Consider the following 17613-nt stretch of genomic DNA (forward strand, 5'->3'; position numbering starts at 1 on the left):
TCTGTTTATATTCCATATAGACTGGTCTTTAGTTTCTGTTTATATTCCATCTAGACTGGCCTTTAGTCTCTGTTTAGATTCCATCTAGACTGGCCTTTAGTCTCTGTTTAGATTCCGTCTAGACTGGCCTTCAGTCTCTGTTTCTATTCCATATAGACTGGCCTTTAATCTCTGTTTAGAATATTCTAGACTGGCCTTTAGCCTCTGTTTAGGTTATTCTAGACTGGCCTTTAGCCTCTGTTTAGATTATTCTAAACTGGCCTTTAGACTCTGTTTATATTCCATATAGACTGGCCTTTAGTCTCTATTTACATTCCATCTAGACTGGCCTTTAGTCTCTGTTTAGATTCCATCTAGACTGGCCTTTAGTCTCTGTTTAGATTCCATCTAGACTGGCCTTTAGTTTCCGTTTATATTCCATCTAGACAGGCCTTTAGTCTCTGTTTAGATTCCATCTAGACTGGCCTTTAGTCTCTGTTTAGATTCCATCTAGAATGGCCTTTAGTCTCTGTTTAGATTCCGTCTAGACAGGCATTCAGTCTTTGTTTAGATTCCATCTAGACTGGCCTTAAGTCTCTGTTTATATTCCATATAGACTGGCCTTTAGTCTCTGTTTAGATTATTCTAGACTGGCATTCAGTCTCTGTTTATATTCCATATAGACTGGCCTTTAGTCTCTGTTTAGATTCCATCTAGACTGGCCTTAAGTCTCGGTTTATATTCCATATAGACTGGCCTTTAGTCTCTGTTTAGATTATTCTAGACTGGCCTTTAGTCTCTGTTTAGATTCCATCTAGACTGTCCTTTAGTCTCTGTTTATATTCAATATAGACTGGCCTTCAGTCTCTGTTTAGATTCCATAAAGACTGGCCTTTATTCTAGGTTTATAATCCATATAGACTGGCCTTTATTCTCTGTCTAGATTCCATCTAGACTGGCCTTTAGTCTCTGTTTAGATTCCATGTAGACTGACCTTTAGTCTCTGTTTTTATTCCATATAGACTGGCCTTTAGTCTCCGTTTTTATTCCATATAGACTGACCTTCAGTCTCTGTTTATATTCCATATAGACTGGCGTTTAGTCTCTGTTTAGATTATTCTAGACAGGCCTTTAGTCTCTGTTTAGATTCCATCTAGACTGTCCTTTAGTCTCTGTTTATATTCAATATAGACTGGCCTTCAGTCTCTGTTTAGATTCCATAAAGACTGGCCTTTATTCTAGGTTTATAATCCATATAGACTGGCCTTTATTCTCTGTCTAGATTCCATCTAGACTGGCCTTTAGTCTCTGTTTAGATTCCATGTAGACTGACCTTTAGTCTCTGTTTTTATTCCATATAGACTGGCCTTTAGTCTCCGTTTTTATTCCATATAGACTGACCTTCAATCTCTGTTTATATTCCATATAGACTGGCCTTTAGTCTCTGTTTAGATTATTCTAGACTGGCCTTTAGTCTATTTTTATATTCCATATAGACTGGCCTTTAGTCTCTGTTTATATTCCATCTAGACTGGCCTTTAGTCTCTGTTTATATTCCATATAGACTGGCCTTTAGTTTCTGTTTAGATTCCATCTAGACTGTCCTTTAGTCTCTGTTTATATTCCATATAGACTGGCCTTTAGTCTCTGTTTAGATTCCATCTAGACTGACCTTTAGTTTCTGTTTAGATTTCATCTAGACAGGCTTTCAGTCTCTGTTTAGATTCCATATAGACTGGCCTTCAATATCTGTTTCTTTCTGTTGTATCTGGAGAGTAACAATGTGAGACTGGTGAGGTTGAGTGGCCAGATGGTTTTCAGTGAATAGGGTGCTATTTGGGACAAAGCTATGGTTGATCCGGCCCTTCCTCCCTTCTTTCTCCCAATCAGTGTTCCAGCGTTTCGTGTCCTAACAACGCACCCTGTAATGTCTATGTTACGCTGTTCTCAGACTGTCAACTAAAGCCCTGTAATGTCTATGTTACGCTGTTCTCAGACTGTCAACTAAAGCCCTGTAATGTCTATGTTACGCTGTTCTCAGACTGTCAACTAAAGCCCTGTAATGTCTATGTTACGCTGTTCTCAGACTGTCAACTAAAGCCCTGTAATGTCTATGTTACGCTGTTCTCAGACTGTCAACTAAAGCCCTGTAATGTCTATGTTACGCTGTTCTCAGACTGTCAACTAAAGCCCTGTAATGTCTATGTTACGCTGTTCTCAGACTGTCAACTAAAGCCCTGTAATGTCTATGTTACGCTGTTCTCAGACTGTCAACTAAAGCCCTGTAATGTCTATGTTACGCTGTTCTCAGACTGTCAACTAAAGCCCTGTAATGTCTATGTTACGCTGTTCTCAGACTGTCAACTAAAGCCCTGTAATGTCTATGTTACGCTGTTCTCAGACTGTCAACTAAAGCCCTGTAATGTCTATGTTACGCTGTTCTCAGACTGTCAACTAAAGCCCTGTAATGTCTATGTTACGCTGTTCTCAGACTGTCAACTAAAGCCCTGTAATGTCTATGTTACGCTGTTCTCAGACTGTCAACTAAAGCCCTGTAATGTCTATGTTACGCTGTTCTCAGACTGTCAACTAAAGCCCTGTAATGTCTATGTTACGCTGCTCTCAGACTGTCAACTAAAGCCCTGTAATGTCTATGTTACGCTGTTCTCAGACTGTCAACTAAAGCCCTGTAATGTCTATGTTACGCTGTTCTCAGACTGTCAACTAAAGCCCTGTAATGTCTATGTTACGCTGTTCTCAGACTGTCAACTAAAGCCCTGTAATGTCTATGTTACGCTGTTCTCAGACTGTCAACTAAAGCCCTGTAATGTCTGTGTTACGCTGTTCTCAGACTGCCAACTAAAGCCCAAAGTAGAGAAAGAGAGTTTAGCTCAACGTACAAACCCCTTACAAAAGGTAGAGGTAGCCAGAGAAGTGGAGACAGACCAACCTGTGTTGTAGTGCTTGGTGCAGTACCGCAGGTCTTTTTCCTCTTTCAGTATAAACTGAGGTAATGTCAGTCCGTCTGCTACCTGCACGGCTCCCTTCTCGTCCCACTCAAATATGAGATCGTTCATCGTATAGCCGACTGGATGGGAACAGTTTGAAACAAGATCATTATTACCACAGTATTATTACAGTCTTACTACCACAGATTAGTACCACAGTACATTCAAGCTGTTTTTTTTTTTAAGAGAAAAATAATCATTATTGACAATGCGGTATGATGAATGTTTAAATGCCTTGATCAACCACCTCTACCGTAGCTCCACAGTGCTCATACGGAAGCAATACATGTTGCTTTCATTCTACATACCTGAGAACAATAAGTCAAGAAAAAAAGACAACGCCATCATTTCCAAAGAGAGGAGGTGGGGAGGGAGGGAGAAGCCAGTGATGGCTGGTTAGAGCAGGTTGGAGCAGGTTGGTCCCCCCCCCCCCTAACTCCCTCCCTGTCCCTTCCCTGTATCTGCTCTCTGCTGCTGCAGGGGCAACGTAAATCACTGGGCCTTTCATCATACTGTCCTCCAGACCAGGAACACATCCATCTCACCAACACAAAATAAATACTTCCCCCTCTTACCCTACCTGTGTGTGTGTGTGTGTGTGTGTGTGTGTGTGTGTGTGTGTGTGTGTGTGTGTGTGTGATAACTGTGTTCCTAAAGGAATACTCACAACTCTCCAGCTGCATGATACACGTCTGTACGTCCATAGGGAAGTTCTTCAAGTCCATCGGACAGGCCAGGACCAGCGTTATTCTGGTCACATAGAATAGCACAACAGAACAAAACAGAACAGCATAAAACAGGAAAGACCAGAACAGAACAGACTAGCCAGGATCAGCGTTATTACATAGAATAGAGTAGAATATAATGGAATGGAATAGAATAGAATGGAATAGAATAGAATGGAATAGAATATAATGGAATGGAATAGAATAGAATGGAATATAATGGAATAGAATAGAATGGAATAGAATAGAATAGAATGGAATTTTGAACTTTCTAGAACACATGAGGTCCATGGGACAGGCCAGGATCAGTGTTATTCTGGTCACATAGTATCCATCATTAAACTAGGTAATAATGTTGGTAACACTTTGTCTGCACTTATAACAACATGTTATATGCATGTTATATGCCTTTATAATGTCTTATAATAAGGTTTATATTATGTCTTCTTATGTTATTGTTCTAAAGTACAGTATTAGAGTAGCAGGGTAACATATTGTTCTAAAGCACAGTATTAGAGTAGCAGGGTAACATATTGTTCTAAAGCACAGTATTAGAGTAGCAGGGTAACATATTGTTCTAAAGCACAGTATTAGAGTAGCAGGGTAACATATTGTTATAAAGCACAGTATTAGAGTAGCAGGGTAACATATTGTTCTAAAGCACAGTATTAGAGTAGCAGGGTAACATATTGTTCTAAAGCACAGTATTAGAGTAGCAGGGTAACATATTGTTCTAAAGCACAGTATTAGAGTAGCAGGGTAACATATTGTTCTAAAGCACAGTATTAGAGTAGCAGGGTAACATATTGTTCTAAAGCACAGTATTAGAGTAGCAGGGTAACATATTGTTCTAAAGCACAGTATTAGAGTAGCAGGGTAACATATTGTTCTAAAGCACAGTATTAGAGTAGCAGGGTAACATATTGTTCTAAAGCACAGTATTAGAGTAGCAGGGTAATATATTGTTCTAAAGCACAGTATTAGAGTAGCAGGGTAACATATTGTTCTAAAGCACAGTATTAGAGTAGCAGGGTAACATATTGTTATAACTGCTGCTATATGTCCTGTCATGATGGCCTGTAATATAAAAGGTTACATTACACACCTCAGGCGTTCTTCCCCTCATGACAAACAGCTTCCTGCTAATCATGCATGCAGACCTCATCCCCAAACGGACTGGCTGCATCTCCATGTTGTCGTTCATACCGTGAGTATTGAAAAACATCTATAAAAGCAGCAGCCATTAATGCTTCTACCTAGACGGCTGCAAACGCCTTCCTTTTATCTTGAGATAGGTAGGTGAGGAGCAGGTCTATTGGTCGCATTGCAACATCACAGTTTCACGACAAATGTTATTTATAAGGTTTCTTTTTTCAATCAGAAAATACACCGAGGCAGGTTCTCTTTAGCGCGGGGTCAGGTGAGATCAAAGCGATCTAAAGGGTTCATTTAATAATAATAATAATAATAATAATAACAATAATAATAATATTGATGGTGTCAAGGTAAGAAATGAGAAGGCCTCTTCTCACTGCCTTCACATAGCTGTTTATAAGGATCAAATTCCCCTCTGTCTGTCCAAGGGTTCAATACTAGGCTTGATAACAGATCAAATACACTGCAAAGATGCTCGCATTTAAAGTATATCACTTTTGTTGTTTTGTGGATGTTAATATATGTTTTGTTTCCACCATAAGCAATATAGAGGCGAATCAGAAATCATCTGTCAGCCATAGGCTAGCACTGGATAGACATTAATCTGTCAGCCATAGACCTAGCACCCGATAGACATTCATCTGTCAGCCATAGACCTAGCACCCGATAGACATTCATCTGTCAGCCATAGACCTAGCACCAGATAGACATTAATCTGTCAGTCATAGATCTAGCACCAGATAGACATTCATCTGTCAGCCATAGACCTAGCACTGGATAGACATTCATCGGTCAGCCGTAGACCTAACACCAGATAGACATTAATCTGTCAGCCATAGACCTAGCACCAGATAGACATTCATTTGTCAGCCATAGACCTAGCACCAGATAGACATTCATCTGTCAGCCATAGGCCTAGCACTGGATAGACATTCATCTGTCAGCCGTAGACCTAACACCAGATAGACATTAATCTGTCAGCCATAGACCTAGCACCAGATAGACATTCATTTGTCAGCCATAGACCTAGCACCAGATAGACATTCATCTGTCAGCCATAGGCCTAGCACCAGATAGACATTCATCTGTCAGCCATAGACCTAGCACCCGATATACATTCATCTGTCAGCCATAGACCTAGCACCAGATAGACATGAATCTGTCAGTCATAGATCTAGCACCAGATAGACATTCATCTGTCAGCCATAGACCTAGCACTGGATAGACATTCATCTGTCAGCCATAGACCTAGCACCAGATAGACATTAATATGTCAGCCATAGACCTAGCACCCAATAGACATTCATCTGTCAGCCATAGACCTAGCACCAGATAGACATTCATCTGTCAGCCATAGGCCTAGCACCCAATATACATTCATCTGTCAGCCATAGACCTAGCACCAGATAGACATTCATCTGTCAGCCATAGACCTAGCACCAGATAGACATTCATCTGTCAGCCATAGACCTAGCACCAGATAGACATTAATCTGTCAGCCATAGACCTAGCACCCAATAGACATTCATCTGTCAGCCATAGACCTAGCACCAGATAGACATTCATCTGTCAGCCATAGACCTAGCACCAGATAGACATTCATCTGTCAGCCATTGACCTAGCACCCAATAGACATTAATCTGTCAGCCATAGACCTAGCACCCAATAGACATTCATCTGTCAGCCATAGACCTAGCACCAGATAGACATTCATTTGTCAGCCATAGACCTAGCACCCGATAGACATTCTGAGAAACTAACAAGAAAAGGGGAAGACACAACAAGAAAAGAATAGCATACCGAATACTATACAATACGTTCCCATTTTTTGAAATCCTTAGTAGCTTGTTGTCAGTCGTAACCTCATGGAAATTGGCGCCTTTTTCGTTGGCGAAGAACAAATCAGGTTTCCAGATGGAGTCCAACATAGATGGGTCCAGGTCGAGAGAGTCGTCGGGGTATTCGCTATAGGCCAGCCTGGGGTCGTTCCACTGCTGTCTCAGGAAGATATTCACTCTGTAGTCCTGGGGAGAGAACAGGTAAATGTCAATCAGTGCATCAGAGAAAGGCCAAGCTATGTCAGTGCATTGGATAGCCATGACTCAGGGCAAGGTTTGATTGATTGATTGGTTGATTGGTTGGTTGGTTGGTTGGTTGATTGGTTGATTGGTTGATTGGTTGATTGGTTGATTGATTGGTTGATTGATTTGGTTGTTTGTTTGATTGTTTAATTTAATCATTGATTTCTGGGTTAAATGATTGCACAAGACATGGGGATTGGTTTCCAATTCTTTCAACCTAAAAAAAACCTATGCATTTTTATTGAATAAAGCTTAGTTAAACTAAAGATTCTATAGACGTTATTGGGCTTTCCAGGTGTAGATTGTATCTGCAAATCAGGCATGTCTGAGTAGCAGCAGCATTCTGAAGCCAGGGGATAAATAATGGTCCTGGTGTTTCATAGTGTAAATGTCCATTAGAAAACCCTTAAATAGAGCCTTGCCCTATAGCCACGACAGTCAACTGTAATTGTCAATTATTCTAGAGAACGGGCGTGCTGTTATATCATCCCATAACCACCATTAAGCTGTCTAGGCTGTAATGTGGCGAGGAATGGCATATCAGTCTACTGAGGGGACAGCAGGTGACCTTTCCAATGGCAATCAGCCACGACATTAGAAGGACATTTTCTAATAATTATCTCACAACACACAGATAGACCTGTTTTGTTATTAGGGAATTTTGTTTGAAAATAAAAATGAGTTTTTACGGAAAAAAAGGAAAAAGAAAATGGAGAGACTAGTCTGACTATGATTACATAATGAGGTCTAGTCTGACTATGATTACAGAATGAGGTCTAGTCTGACTATGATTACAGAATGAGGTCTAGTCTGACTATGATTACATGATGAGGTCTAGTCTGACTATGATTACAGAATGAGATCTAGTCTGACTATGATTACAGAATGATGTCTAGTCTGACTATGATTACAGAATGAGATCTAGTCTGACTATGATTACAGAATGAGGTCTAGTCTGACTATGATTACAGAATGAGATCTAGTCTGACTATGATTACAGAATGAGGTCTAGTCTGACTATGATTACAGAATGAGGTCTAGTCTGACTATGATTACAGAATGAGGTCTAGTCTAACTATGATTACAGAATGAGGGCTAGTCTGACTTTGACTACAGAATGAGGTCTAGTCTGACTATGATTACAGAATGAGGTCTAGTCTGACAATGATTGCTGAATGAGGTCTAGTCTGACTATGATTACAGAATGAGGTCTAGTCTAACTATGATTACAGAATGAGGGCTAGTCTGACTTTGATTACAGAATGAGGTCTAGTCTAACTATGATTACAGAATGAGGGCTAGTCTGACTTTGACTACAGAATGAGGTCTAGTCTGACTATGATTACAGAATGAGGTCTAGTCTGACTATGATTACAGAATGAGGTCTAGTCTGACTATGATTACAGAATGAGGTCTAGTCTGACTATGATTACAGAATGAGGTCTAGTCTGACTATGATTACAGAATGAGGTCTAGTCTGACTATGATTACAGAATGAGGTCTAGTCTGACTATGATTACAGAATGAAGTCTAGTCTGACTATGATTACAGAATGAGGTCTAGTCTGACTATGATTACAGAATGAGGTCTAGTCTGACAATGATTGCTGAATGAGGTCTAGTCTGACTATGATTACAGAATGAGGTCTAGACTGACTATGATCACAGAATGAGGTCTAGACTGACTATGATCACAGAATGAGGTCTAGTCTGACTATGATTACAGAATGAGGTCTAGACTGACTATGATCACAGAATGAGGTCTAGTCTGAATTTGTTTACAGAATGAAGTCTAGTCTGACTATGATCACAGAATGAGGTCTAGTCTGACTATGATTACAGAATGAGGTCTAGACTGACTATGATTACAGAATGAAGTCTAGTCTGACTATGATCACAGAATGAGGTCTAGTCTGAATATGATTGATTACATAATGAGATCTAGTCTGACTATAATTGATTCCATAATGAGGTCTAGTCTGACTATAATTGATTACATAATGAGGTCTAGTCTGACTATGATTACAGAATGAGGTCTAGTCTGACTATAATTGATTACATAATGAGGTCTAGTCTGACTATGATTACAGAATGAGGTCTAGTCTGACTATGATTACATAATGAGGTCTAGTCGAACTATGATTGATTACATAATGAGGTCTAGTCTGACTATGATTACAGAATGAGGTGATTGCCTACGGAGCTGTGAGGGGAACGGCACCTCCGTACCTTCAGGCTCTGATCAGTCCCTACACCCAAACGAGGGCATTGCGTTCATCCACCTCTGGCCTGCTGGCCCCCCTACCTCTGCGGAAGCACAGTTCCCGCTCAGCCCAGTCAAAACTGTTCGCTGCTCAGGCACCCCAATGGTGGAACAAGCTCCCTCACGATGCCAGGACAGCGGAGTCACTCACCACCTTCTGGAGACACTTGAAACCCCACCTCTTTAAGGAATACCTGGGATAGGATAAAGTAATCCTTCTACCCCCCCTTACCCCACCCCACCCCCCCAAAAAAAGAAGAGAAAAAAAAGAAAAAAGAAAATATATATATACATATTGTAAAGTGGTTATCCCACTGGCTATAAGGTGAATGCACCAATTTGTAAGTCGCTCTGGATAAGAGCGTCTGCTAAATGACGTAAATGTAAATGTAGTCTGACTATGATTACAGAATGAAGTCTAATCTGACTATGATTACAGAATGAGGTCTAGTCCGACTATGATTACAAAATGAGGTCTAGTCCGACTATGATTACAAAATGAGGTCTTCATAAACCTTTTCATTATTTAAAATAGAAGAAATCTAGATTCTAAACACAAAGGTGGAATATGAAAATATCACCCCAACAAAGGATAAAATATAAGAATTCAGAGTCTAGGCTTTTTTAAGATGATCTTCCAGGGCAGTTAGATAATATCTCACACATTATGACAACACATCTGCTGTTCTTCATTAGCAGAGAGAAGTGACTGACTCACTGATACATCTACAGGGTCCAAAAGGGTTCCAAAGGGTTCTTTGGCTGTCCCAATAGCAGAACCCTTTTTGGTTCTAGGTAAAACCGTTTTGGTTCCAGGTAGAACCATTTTGTGTTCCATGTAAAACCCTCGATGGAAAGGGTTCTACATGGAACCCAAAACGGTTCTACATGGAAGCAAAAGGGTTCTATTTGGAACCAACAAGGGTTCTTAAAAGGGTTCTCCAATGGGGACAACCGAATAAACTTTTTAGGTTCTAGATAGCACCTTTTTTTCTAAAAGTGAAGAGACCATGGGAGTTGAGCAACTACAGACACATGCAGCAGCCATTGGACCAGGTCTATGTCTGCGTTCCAAATGGCACCCTATTCCCTATTTAGTGCACTACTTTGACCAGGGCCCTATGAGGGTGCCATTTGGGATTAAATCTATCTATCATCTAACTCAGTAGTCTTGCAGACTGGGAAACACTGCTAGTTTACCACAGGGGCATCCACTAGGCCTTGGTTGTTGCCAACATAGAAATATAATTACTAGAATGGGAAATCCCCTGTTCAAGACAATGTTCAGTGATGGGAGAATGGGCGGCCATATTGAGTAATTCCATTTCTATGGTTGCCACCACTACCTTACAACAATGACTGATTCGACTGTTTGTTACTATCAACTCCTTACTATTGCACATTATAAGTGATATCAAGTAAGATATAAATAAAATAGTCATCAATGTCAAATCCCACCGCTGCCACCAAATGTAAACGTATTTAATGTGTGTGATTGAAAAAATGGATCCTTAACATAGTGTGACCAACTGGGTTCAAACACGGGTCTCCTACACGTCAAAAGAGGATCAGGTCAACAACACAACACTGCAGGTCTCAGGCATGACTGGTTCTAACCCAACCTCTGTTACAACAGTTATGAACCATGGAGTATAGTGTTGGATTAGAAAGCATAGAGTTGTCTCACACATTCATCCACCAGCAACAGCAGAAGATATGGTGGAACTCACTCTCCCAGACATGTTGGGTGTGATTTCTCTCAGCTAACTGATTTACCACAACAGCCTAGCACCCAATCCTTAATGCCATTCAAGCCGAAGGCCAAATGCACTCCCTCTCTTAGTCCTGACTGTGACATATTTGAAAAGTTTAAGTTTTGGCTATGCAGTCTCATGATGACTCTGGTCAGCATGGAGCAACAGCCAACCAGCTCCACCAACTCCCTGTAACAAACAGTCTCTGGTCTGCATGGAGCTCCACCAACTCCCTGTAACAAACAGTCTCTGGTCTGCATGGAGCTCCACCAACTCCCTGTAACAAACAGTCTCTGGTAGCATGGAGCTCCACCAACTCCCTGTAACAAACAGTCTCTGGTCTGCATGGAGCTCCACCAACTCCCTGTAACAAACAGTCTCTGGTCTGCATGGAGCTCCACCAACTCCCTGTAACAAACAGTCTCTGGTCTGCATGGAGCTCCACCAACTCCCTGTAACAAACAGTCTCTGGTCTGCATGGAGCTCCACCAACTCCCTGTAACAAACAGTCTCTGGTCTGCATGGAGCTCCACCAACTCCCTGTAACAAACAAACGTCAGGACTTTTGGATTTATGCGTTCACTCTCTCGCCTCTGGAAAAGGGAAAATGAAAGAGCAGTAGGCTAGGAATGAGTCCCAAATTGCACCCTATTCCCTACATAGTGCACTACTTTTGCTCAGAGCCCCCTGAGACCTGGTCAAAGAATAGGTTGCCATTTGGGACTCAGGCTAGGAGAGCTAACTAAATAGCTTCTGGCTTTTCCCCTGGGCGTTGTAGTTTTAAAGCCGGGTAAACAATTAGACAGTGGTGGGTCACAGAGGACCTCAGGTTCCTATTGTGGACCAGGAGCCAGGTGCGTCCCAAATGGCACCCTTATCCCTACATAGTGCACTACTTTTGACCAGGGCCCACTACGCAGGGAATAGGGTGCTATTTGCGACGCAGCCTCAGTCGGATCATTACTGCATGAAACATTGTTCTCAGCAGCCCTATAAGCACTAAAGATTTATTGATGTCATTCTCTTTAGTTTCACCTCACCCCATCCCTTAATCCATTTATTTCTCGACTAGTGTTTGAACATTTTCAGTGTGAATGAGAGAGAGACAGAAATACAGAGAGAGCGAGAGAGAGCGAGAGAGAGACATAGAGACAGCACGAGAGAGAGACAGAGGAGAGAGAGAGAGAGAGAGAGAGAGAGAGAGAGAGAGAGAGAGAGAGAGAGAGAGAGAGAGAGAGAGAGAGCGAGACTAGGACTCGGAGGAAAGGCGTTCGGATCAATTCCACTGATTGTGGAGTGTAGAGAGAGAAAAATAGTGGAATATCTTGCATTTGTTCTGCATGAGGAGGCTGTGCAGTCTGCAGCAGTTTTAGTTGCAGCTCTACTGATGCGTCTCACCCAGGTAGACTTGACATGGAGACTAAAAACTAGGGCCTGGGCCATCCCAACCCATCCCAGCCCATCCCAGCCCATTCCATCCCATCCCCTCCCAGTCCATCCCAACCTATCCCAGCCCATTCTGTTACATCCCAACCCATCCCATCCCATCCCAACCTATCCCAGCCCATTCTGTTACATCCCAACCCATCCCATCCCATCCCAGCCTATCCCAGCCCATTCTGTTACATCCCAACCCATCCCATCCCAGCCCATTCCATCCCAACCCATCCCAGCTCATCCCAGCCCATTACGTTCCGTCCCAACCCATCTCAACCCATCCCAGCCCATTCCATCCCAACCCATCCCAGCCCATTCCGTTCCGTCCCAACCCATCCCAGCCCATCTCAACCCAGCCCATCCCAGCCCATCTCAACCCAGCCCATCCCAGCCCTTCCCAACCCAACCCATCCAAACCCATCTCAACCATCCCATCCCATTCCATCCCAACCCATCCCAACCATCCCAGCCCATCCCAACCCAGCCCAGCCCAGCCCAGCCCTTCCCAACCCAGCCCAGCCCAGCCCATCCCATCCCATCCCATCCCATCCTATCCCATCCCATTCCATCCCATCCCAGCCCAGTCCATCCCAACCCATTCCAGCTCATCCAATCAATCAATCAATCAATTTTATTTTATATAGCCCTTCTTACATCAGCTAATATCTCGAAGTGCTGTACAGAAACCCAGCCTAAAACCCCAAACAGCTAGTAATGCAGGTGTAGAAGCACGGTGGCTAGGAAAAACTCCCTAGAAAGGCGAAAACCTAGGAAGAAACCTAGAGAGGAACCAGGCTATGAGGGGTGGCCAGTCCTCTTCTGCCTGTGCCGGGTGAAGATTATAACAGAACCATGCCAAGATGTTCAAAAATGTTCATAAGTGACAAGCATGGTCAAATAATAATCAGGAATAAATCTCAGTTGGCTTTTCATAGCCGATCATTAAGAGTTGAAAACAGCAGGTCTGGGACAGGTAGGGGTTCCATAACCGCAGGCAGAACAGTTGAAACTGGAATAGCAGCAAGGCCAGGCGGACTGGGGACAGCAAGGAGTCACCACGGCCGGTAGTCCCGACGTATGGTCCTAGGGCTCAGGTCTCTCAGTTGGCTTTTCATAGCCGATCATTAAGAGTTGAAAACAGCAGGTCTGGGACAGGTAGGGGTTTCGTAACCGCAGGCAGAACAGTTGAAACTGGAATAGCAGCAAGGCCAGGCGGACTGGGGACAGCAAGGTGTCATCATGCCCGGTAGTCCTGACGTATGGTCCTAGGGCTCAGGTTCTCAGAGAGAAAGAGAGAACGAGAGAATTAGAGAGAGCATACTTAAATTCACACAGGACACTGGATAAGACAGGAGAAGTACTCCAGGTATAACCAACTAACCCCAGCCCCCCGACACATAAACTACTGCAGCATAAATACTGGAGGCTGAGACAGGAGCGGTCCGGAGACACTGTGGCCCCATCCGAAGAAACCCCTGGACAGGGCCAAACAGGAAGGATATAACCCCACCCACTCTGCCAAAGCACAGCCCCCGCACCACTAGAGGGATATCCTCAACCACCAACTTACAATCCTGAGACAAGGCCGAGTATAGCCCACAGAGGTCTCCACCACAGCACAAACCAAGGGGGGGCGCCAACCCAGACAGGAAGATCACGTCAGTAACTCAACCCACTCAAGTGACGCACCCCTCCCAGGGACGGCATGAAAGAGCACCAGCAAGCCAGTGACTCAGCCCCTGCAACAGGGTTAGAGGCAGAGAACCCCAGTGGAGAGGGGAACCGGCCCGGCAGAGACAGCAAGGGCTGTTCGTTGCTCCAGAGCCTTTCCGTTCACCTTCACACTCCTGGGCCAGACTACACTCAATCATATGACCTACTGAAGAGATAAGTCTTCAGTAAAGACTTAAAGGTTGAGACCGAGTCTGCGTCTCTCACATGGGTAGGCAGACTGTTCCATAAAAATGGAGATCTATAGGAGAAAGCCCTGCCTCCCGCTGTTTGCTTAGAAATTCTAGGGACAATTAGGAGGCCTGCGTCTTGTGACCGTAGCGTACGTATTGGTATGTACGGCAGGACCAACTCGGAAAGATAGGTAGGAGCAAGCCCATGTAACGCTTTATAGGTTAACAGTAAAACCTTGAAATCAGCCCTTGCCTTAACAGGAAGCCAGTGTAGGGAAGCTAGCACTGGAGTAATATGATCAAATTTCTTGGTTCTAGTCAGGATTCTAGCAGCCGTATTTAGCACTAACTGAAGTTTATTTAGTGCTTTATCCGGGTAGCCGGAAAATAGAGCCCAGCTCATTCCAACCCATCCCAGTCCATCCCAGCCCTTCTCATCCCAACCCATCCCAGCCCATCCCAGCCCTTCCCATCCCAACCCATCCCATCCCATCCCATCCAATCCCAGCCCTTCCCATCCCAACCCATCCCAGCCTATCCCAGCCCAGCCCATCCCATCCCATCCAATCCCAGCCCATCACAGCCCATCCCAGCTCATTCCAGCCCATCCCAGCCCATCCCAGCCTATCCCAGACTAGCCCAGCCAATCCCAGCCCATCCCATTCTATCCCAGCCCATTCCATCCCAACCCATCCCCTTCCATTCCATCCATGCCCTTCCCAGCCTATCCCATCCCATTCCATCCCATTCCATCCCATTCCATCCCATTCCATCCCAACCCATCCCATTCCATTCCATCCCATCCTTGCCCTTCCCAGCCTATCCCAGCATATCCCAGCCTATCCCATCCCATTCCATCCCATTCCATCCCATTCCATCCCATCCCAGCCCAACCCAGTCTATCCCAGCCCATTCCATTCCATCCCAGCCCTTCCCAACCCAGCCTATCCCAGTCCATCCCATCCATCCCAGCCCATCCCAGCCCATCCCAGCGTATCCCAGCTCAGCTAATCCCATCCCAACCCATCCCAGCCGGTCCCAGAGCATCCCATCCAATCCCAGCCCATCACAGCCCATCCCATCCCAGCTCATCCCAGCCCATCCCAGCCCATCCCATCCATCCCAGCCCATTCCATCCCATTTCATCCCATTCCATCCCATTCCATTCCATTCCATTCCATCCCAGCCCAACCCAGTCTATCCCAGCCCATCCCATCCCAGCCCATCCATCCCATCCCAGCCCATCCCAGCGTATCCCAGCCCAGCCCATCCCAACCCATCCCTGCCCATCCCATCCAATCCCAGCCAATCCCAGACCATCCTAGCCCTTCCCAGCCCATTCCATCCCATCCCTTCCCAGGCTATCCCAGCCTATTCCATCCCAGCCCATCCCATTTCATCCCAGCCCATTCCATCCCATTCTATCCCAACCCATCCCATTCCATTCCATCCCAGCCTATCCCATCCCATCCCATTTCATCCCAACCCATCCCATCCCATTCCATCCCAGCCCATCCCAACCCATCCCATTCCATCCCAGCCCATTCCATCCCAACACATCCCATTCCATCCCATTCCATCCCAACCCAGTCCATCCCAACCCATCCCATCCCAACCCATCCCATCCCATCCCAACCCATCCCATCCCATCCCAACCCAGCCCATTCCAACCAATCCCATTCCATCCCAACCCATCCCATTCATCCCATCCCATCCCATCCCATCCCATTCATTCCATCCCATTGCTTTATTTTCTCTCCCTGCTCTGTGCTCTCCAGGAACCTTCAATATGCTGTCATTATGGTCGACAATAAGGTAGGAATGAGGTAGGAAGGATCTGTCATCAGGGCTTGTTTGAATTTCATACTATGTAACTGAGTGCCTCCATATCAATAGAAAGCCATCCTATTATTTATATGACTGCCACAGTCCTTGACTGTATTTGATTTGTGTACAGACAGCGATTTCCAGCAGAGCACACATTGATCTGCTACCTGCTATCCCACTGGGCAAGCACTGGTTGAATCAACGTTGGTTGAACCAACGTGAAATAGATGTTGAATTGACGTCTGTGTCCAGTGGGTGGGGTCTGTTTCTATGTTGTTGTCCCGTCCTTCAAATAACACATATTTCACCACTCCACAGTGAGCTAGCACCCTATATCATAACTCTACTATCTGTCTCCATGTTGGTCTACGGTCCTTCTGTCTCCATGTTGGTCTACGGTCCTTCAAACAACATATATTTCATCTATATGTCTTTTGCTAGAGATCCAAGACCTCTAGGTCTACTATCTTGATAAATAATCGGCAACAACTGATGATTTTATAATATAAACTACCTAATAGATTTGTATTCTTTCCTAAATGAGTTTGAATGATGCCCCCTTGAAGACATGAATACATCGGAACAGTAGATATGAAACCCCTGTGTGAACTGAGTTTTGAGTAGAGAGGAAGTTCAATGAGGCAGATAAATATTATTCTAAATATTCAGGCGAGGAGGCACTGCTTGTAATTCCAGAAGAAAACGTTGGCACACTGCATATTAAGGCCATCATTATTTCAATTCAATCACAATCTTAAAGGCATAGTTATGCAAGACAAAATACTGTTGAAAATAAAAATGCTTCAGTGTATCCTCACATTAACTTCAAAATATCAATATCAAAAGAAAGAAATGTACTTATGTTGAAGGGTATTTACATTGAAAAGGTAAACATATTTGGACTTACCATTGTTGTTTCAGCAATGGACCCAAAACTGTTAATAAAAATGTTGCATGTTACGTTTACAGGGGGACCTGTGAAAGAATGAAAAATAAATCATTTTATTTTCTTATTACAGAACTGTGAAACAAAAACCCCTCCTTGCCGACAGAAAACGTACTGAAAACACAGTCCTTCCTCCTTTATTATACTGAAAACACAGTCCTTCCTCCTTTATTATACTGAAAACACAGTCCTTCCTCCTTTATTACACTGAAAACACAGTCCTTCCTCCTTTATTACACTGAAAACACAGTCCTTCCTCCTTTATTATACTGAAAACACAGTCCTTCCTCCTTTATTACACTGAAAACACAGTCCTTCCTCCTTTATTACACTGAAAACACAGTCCTTCCTCCTTTATTATACTGAAAACACAGTCCTTCCTCCTTTATTACACTGAAAACACAGTCCTTCCTCCTTTATTACACTGAAAACACAGTCCTTCCTCCTTTATTACACTGAAAACACAGTCCTTCCTCCTTTATTACACTGAAAACACAGTACTTCCTCCTTTATTACACTGAAAACACAGTCCTTC

The 17613-nt window shown here is 43.7% G+C and overlaps 1 protein-coding gene across 1 annotated transcript; it reads right to left on the reverse strand.

Moving 5' to 3' along the window:
* Positions 1-2929: 2929 nt before the first annotated feature.
* LOC311118691 (glycine receptor subunit alphaZ1) lies at positions 2930-17107 on the reverse strand (the record flags this gene model as incomplete). The annotated part of the gene is made up of 4 exons (XM_084193478.1): positions 2930-3067; positions 3655-3737; positions 6668-6891; positions 17040-17107. Coding segments are annotated over 4 exons (513 nt in total), but the record flags the coding sequence as incomplete, so codon positions are not given.
* Positions 17108-17613: the final 506 nt, after the last annotated feature.

Source organism: Coregonus lavaretus, assembly GCF_964263955.1.
Source record: "Coregonus lavaretus genome assembly, contig: HAP1_SCAFFOLD_7493, whole genome shotgun sequence".
In the NCBI taxonomy this organism is placed as follows: Eukaryota; Metazoa; Chordata; class Actinopteri; order Salmoniformes; family Salmonidae; genus Coregonus; species Coregonus lavaretus.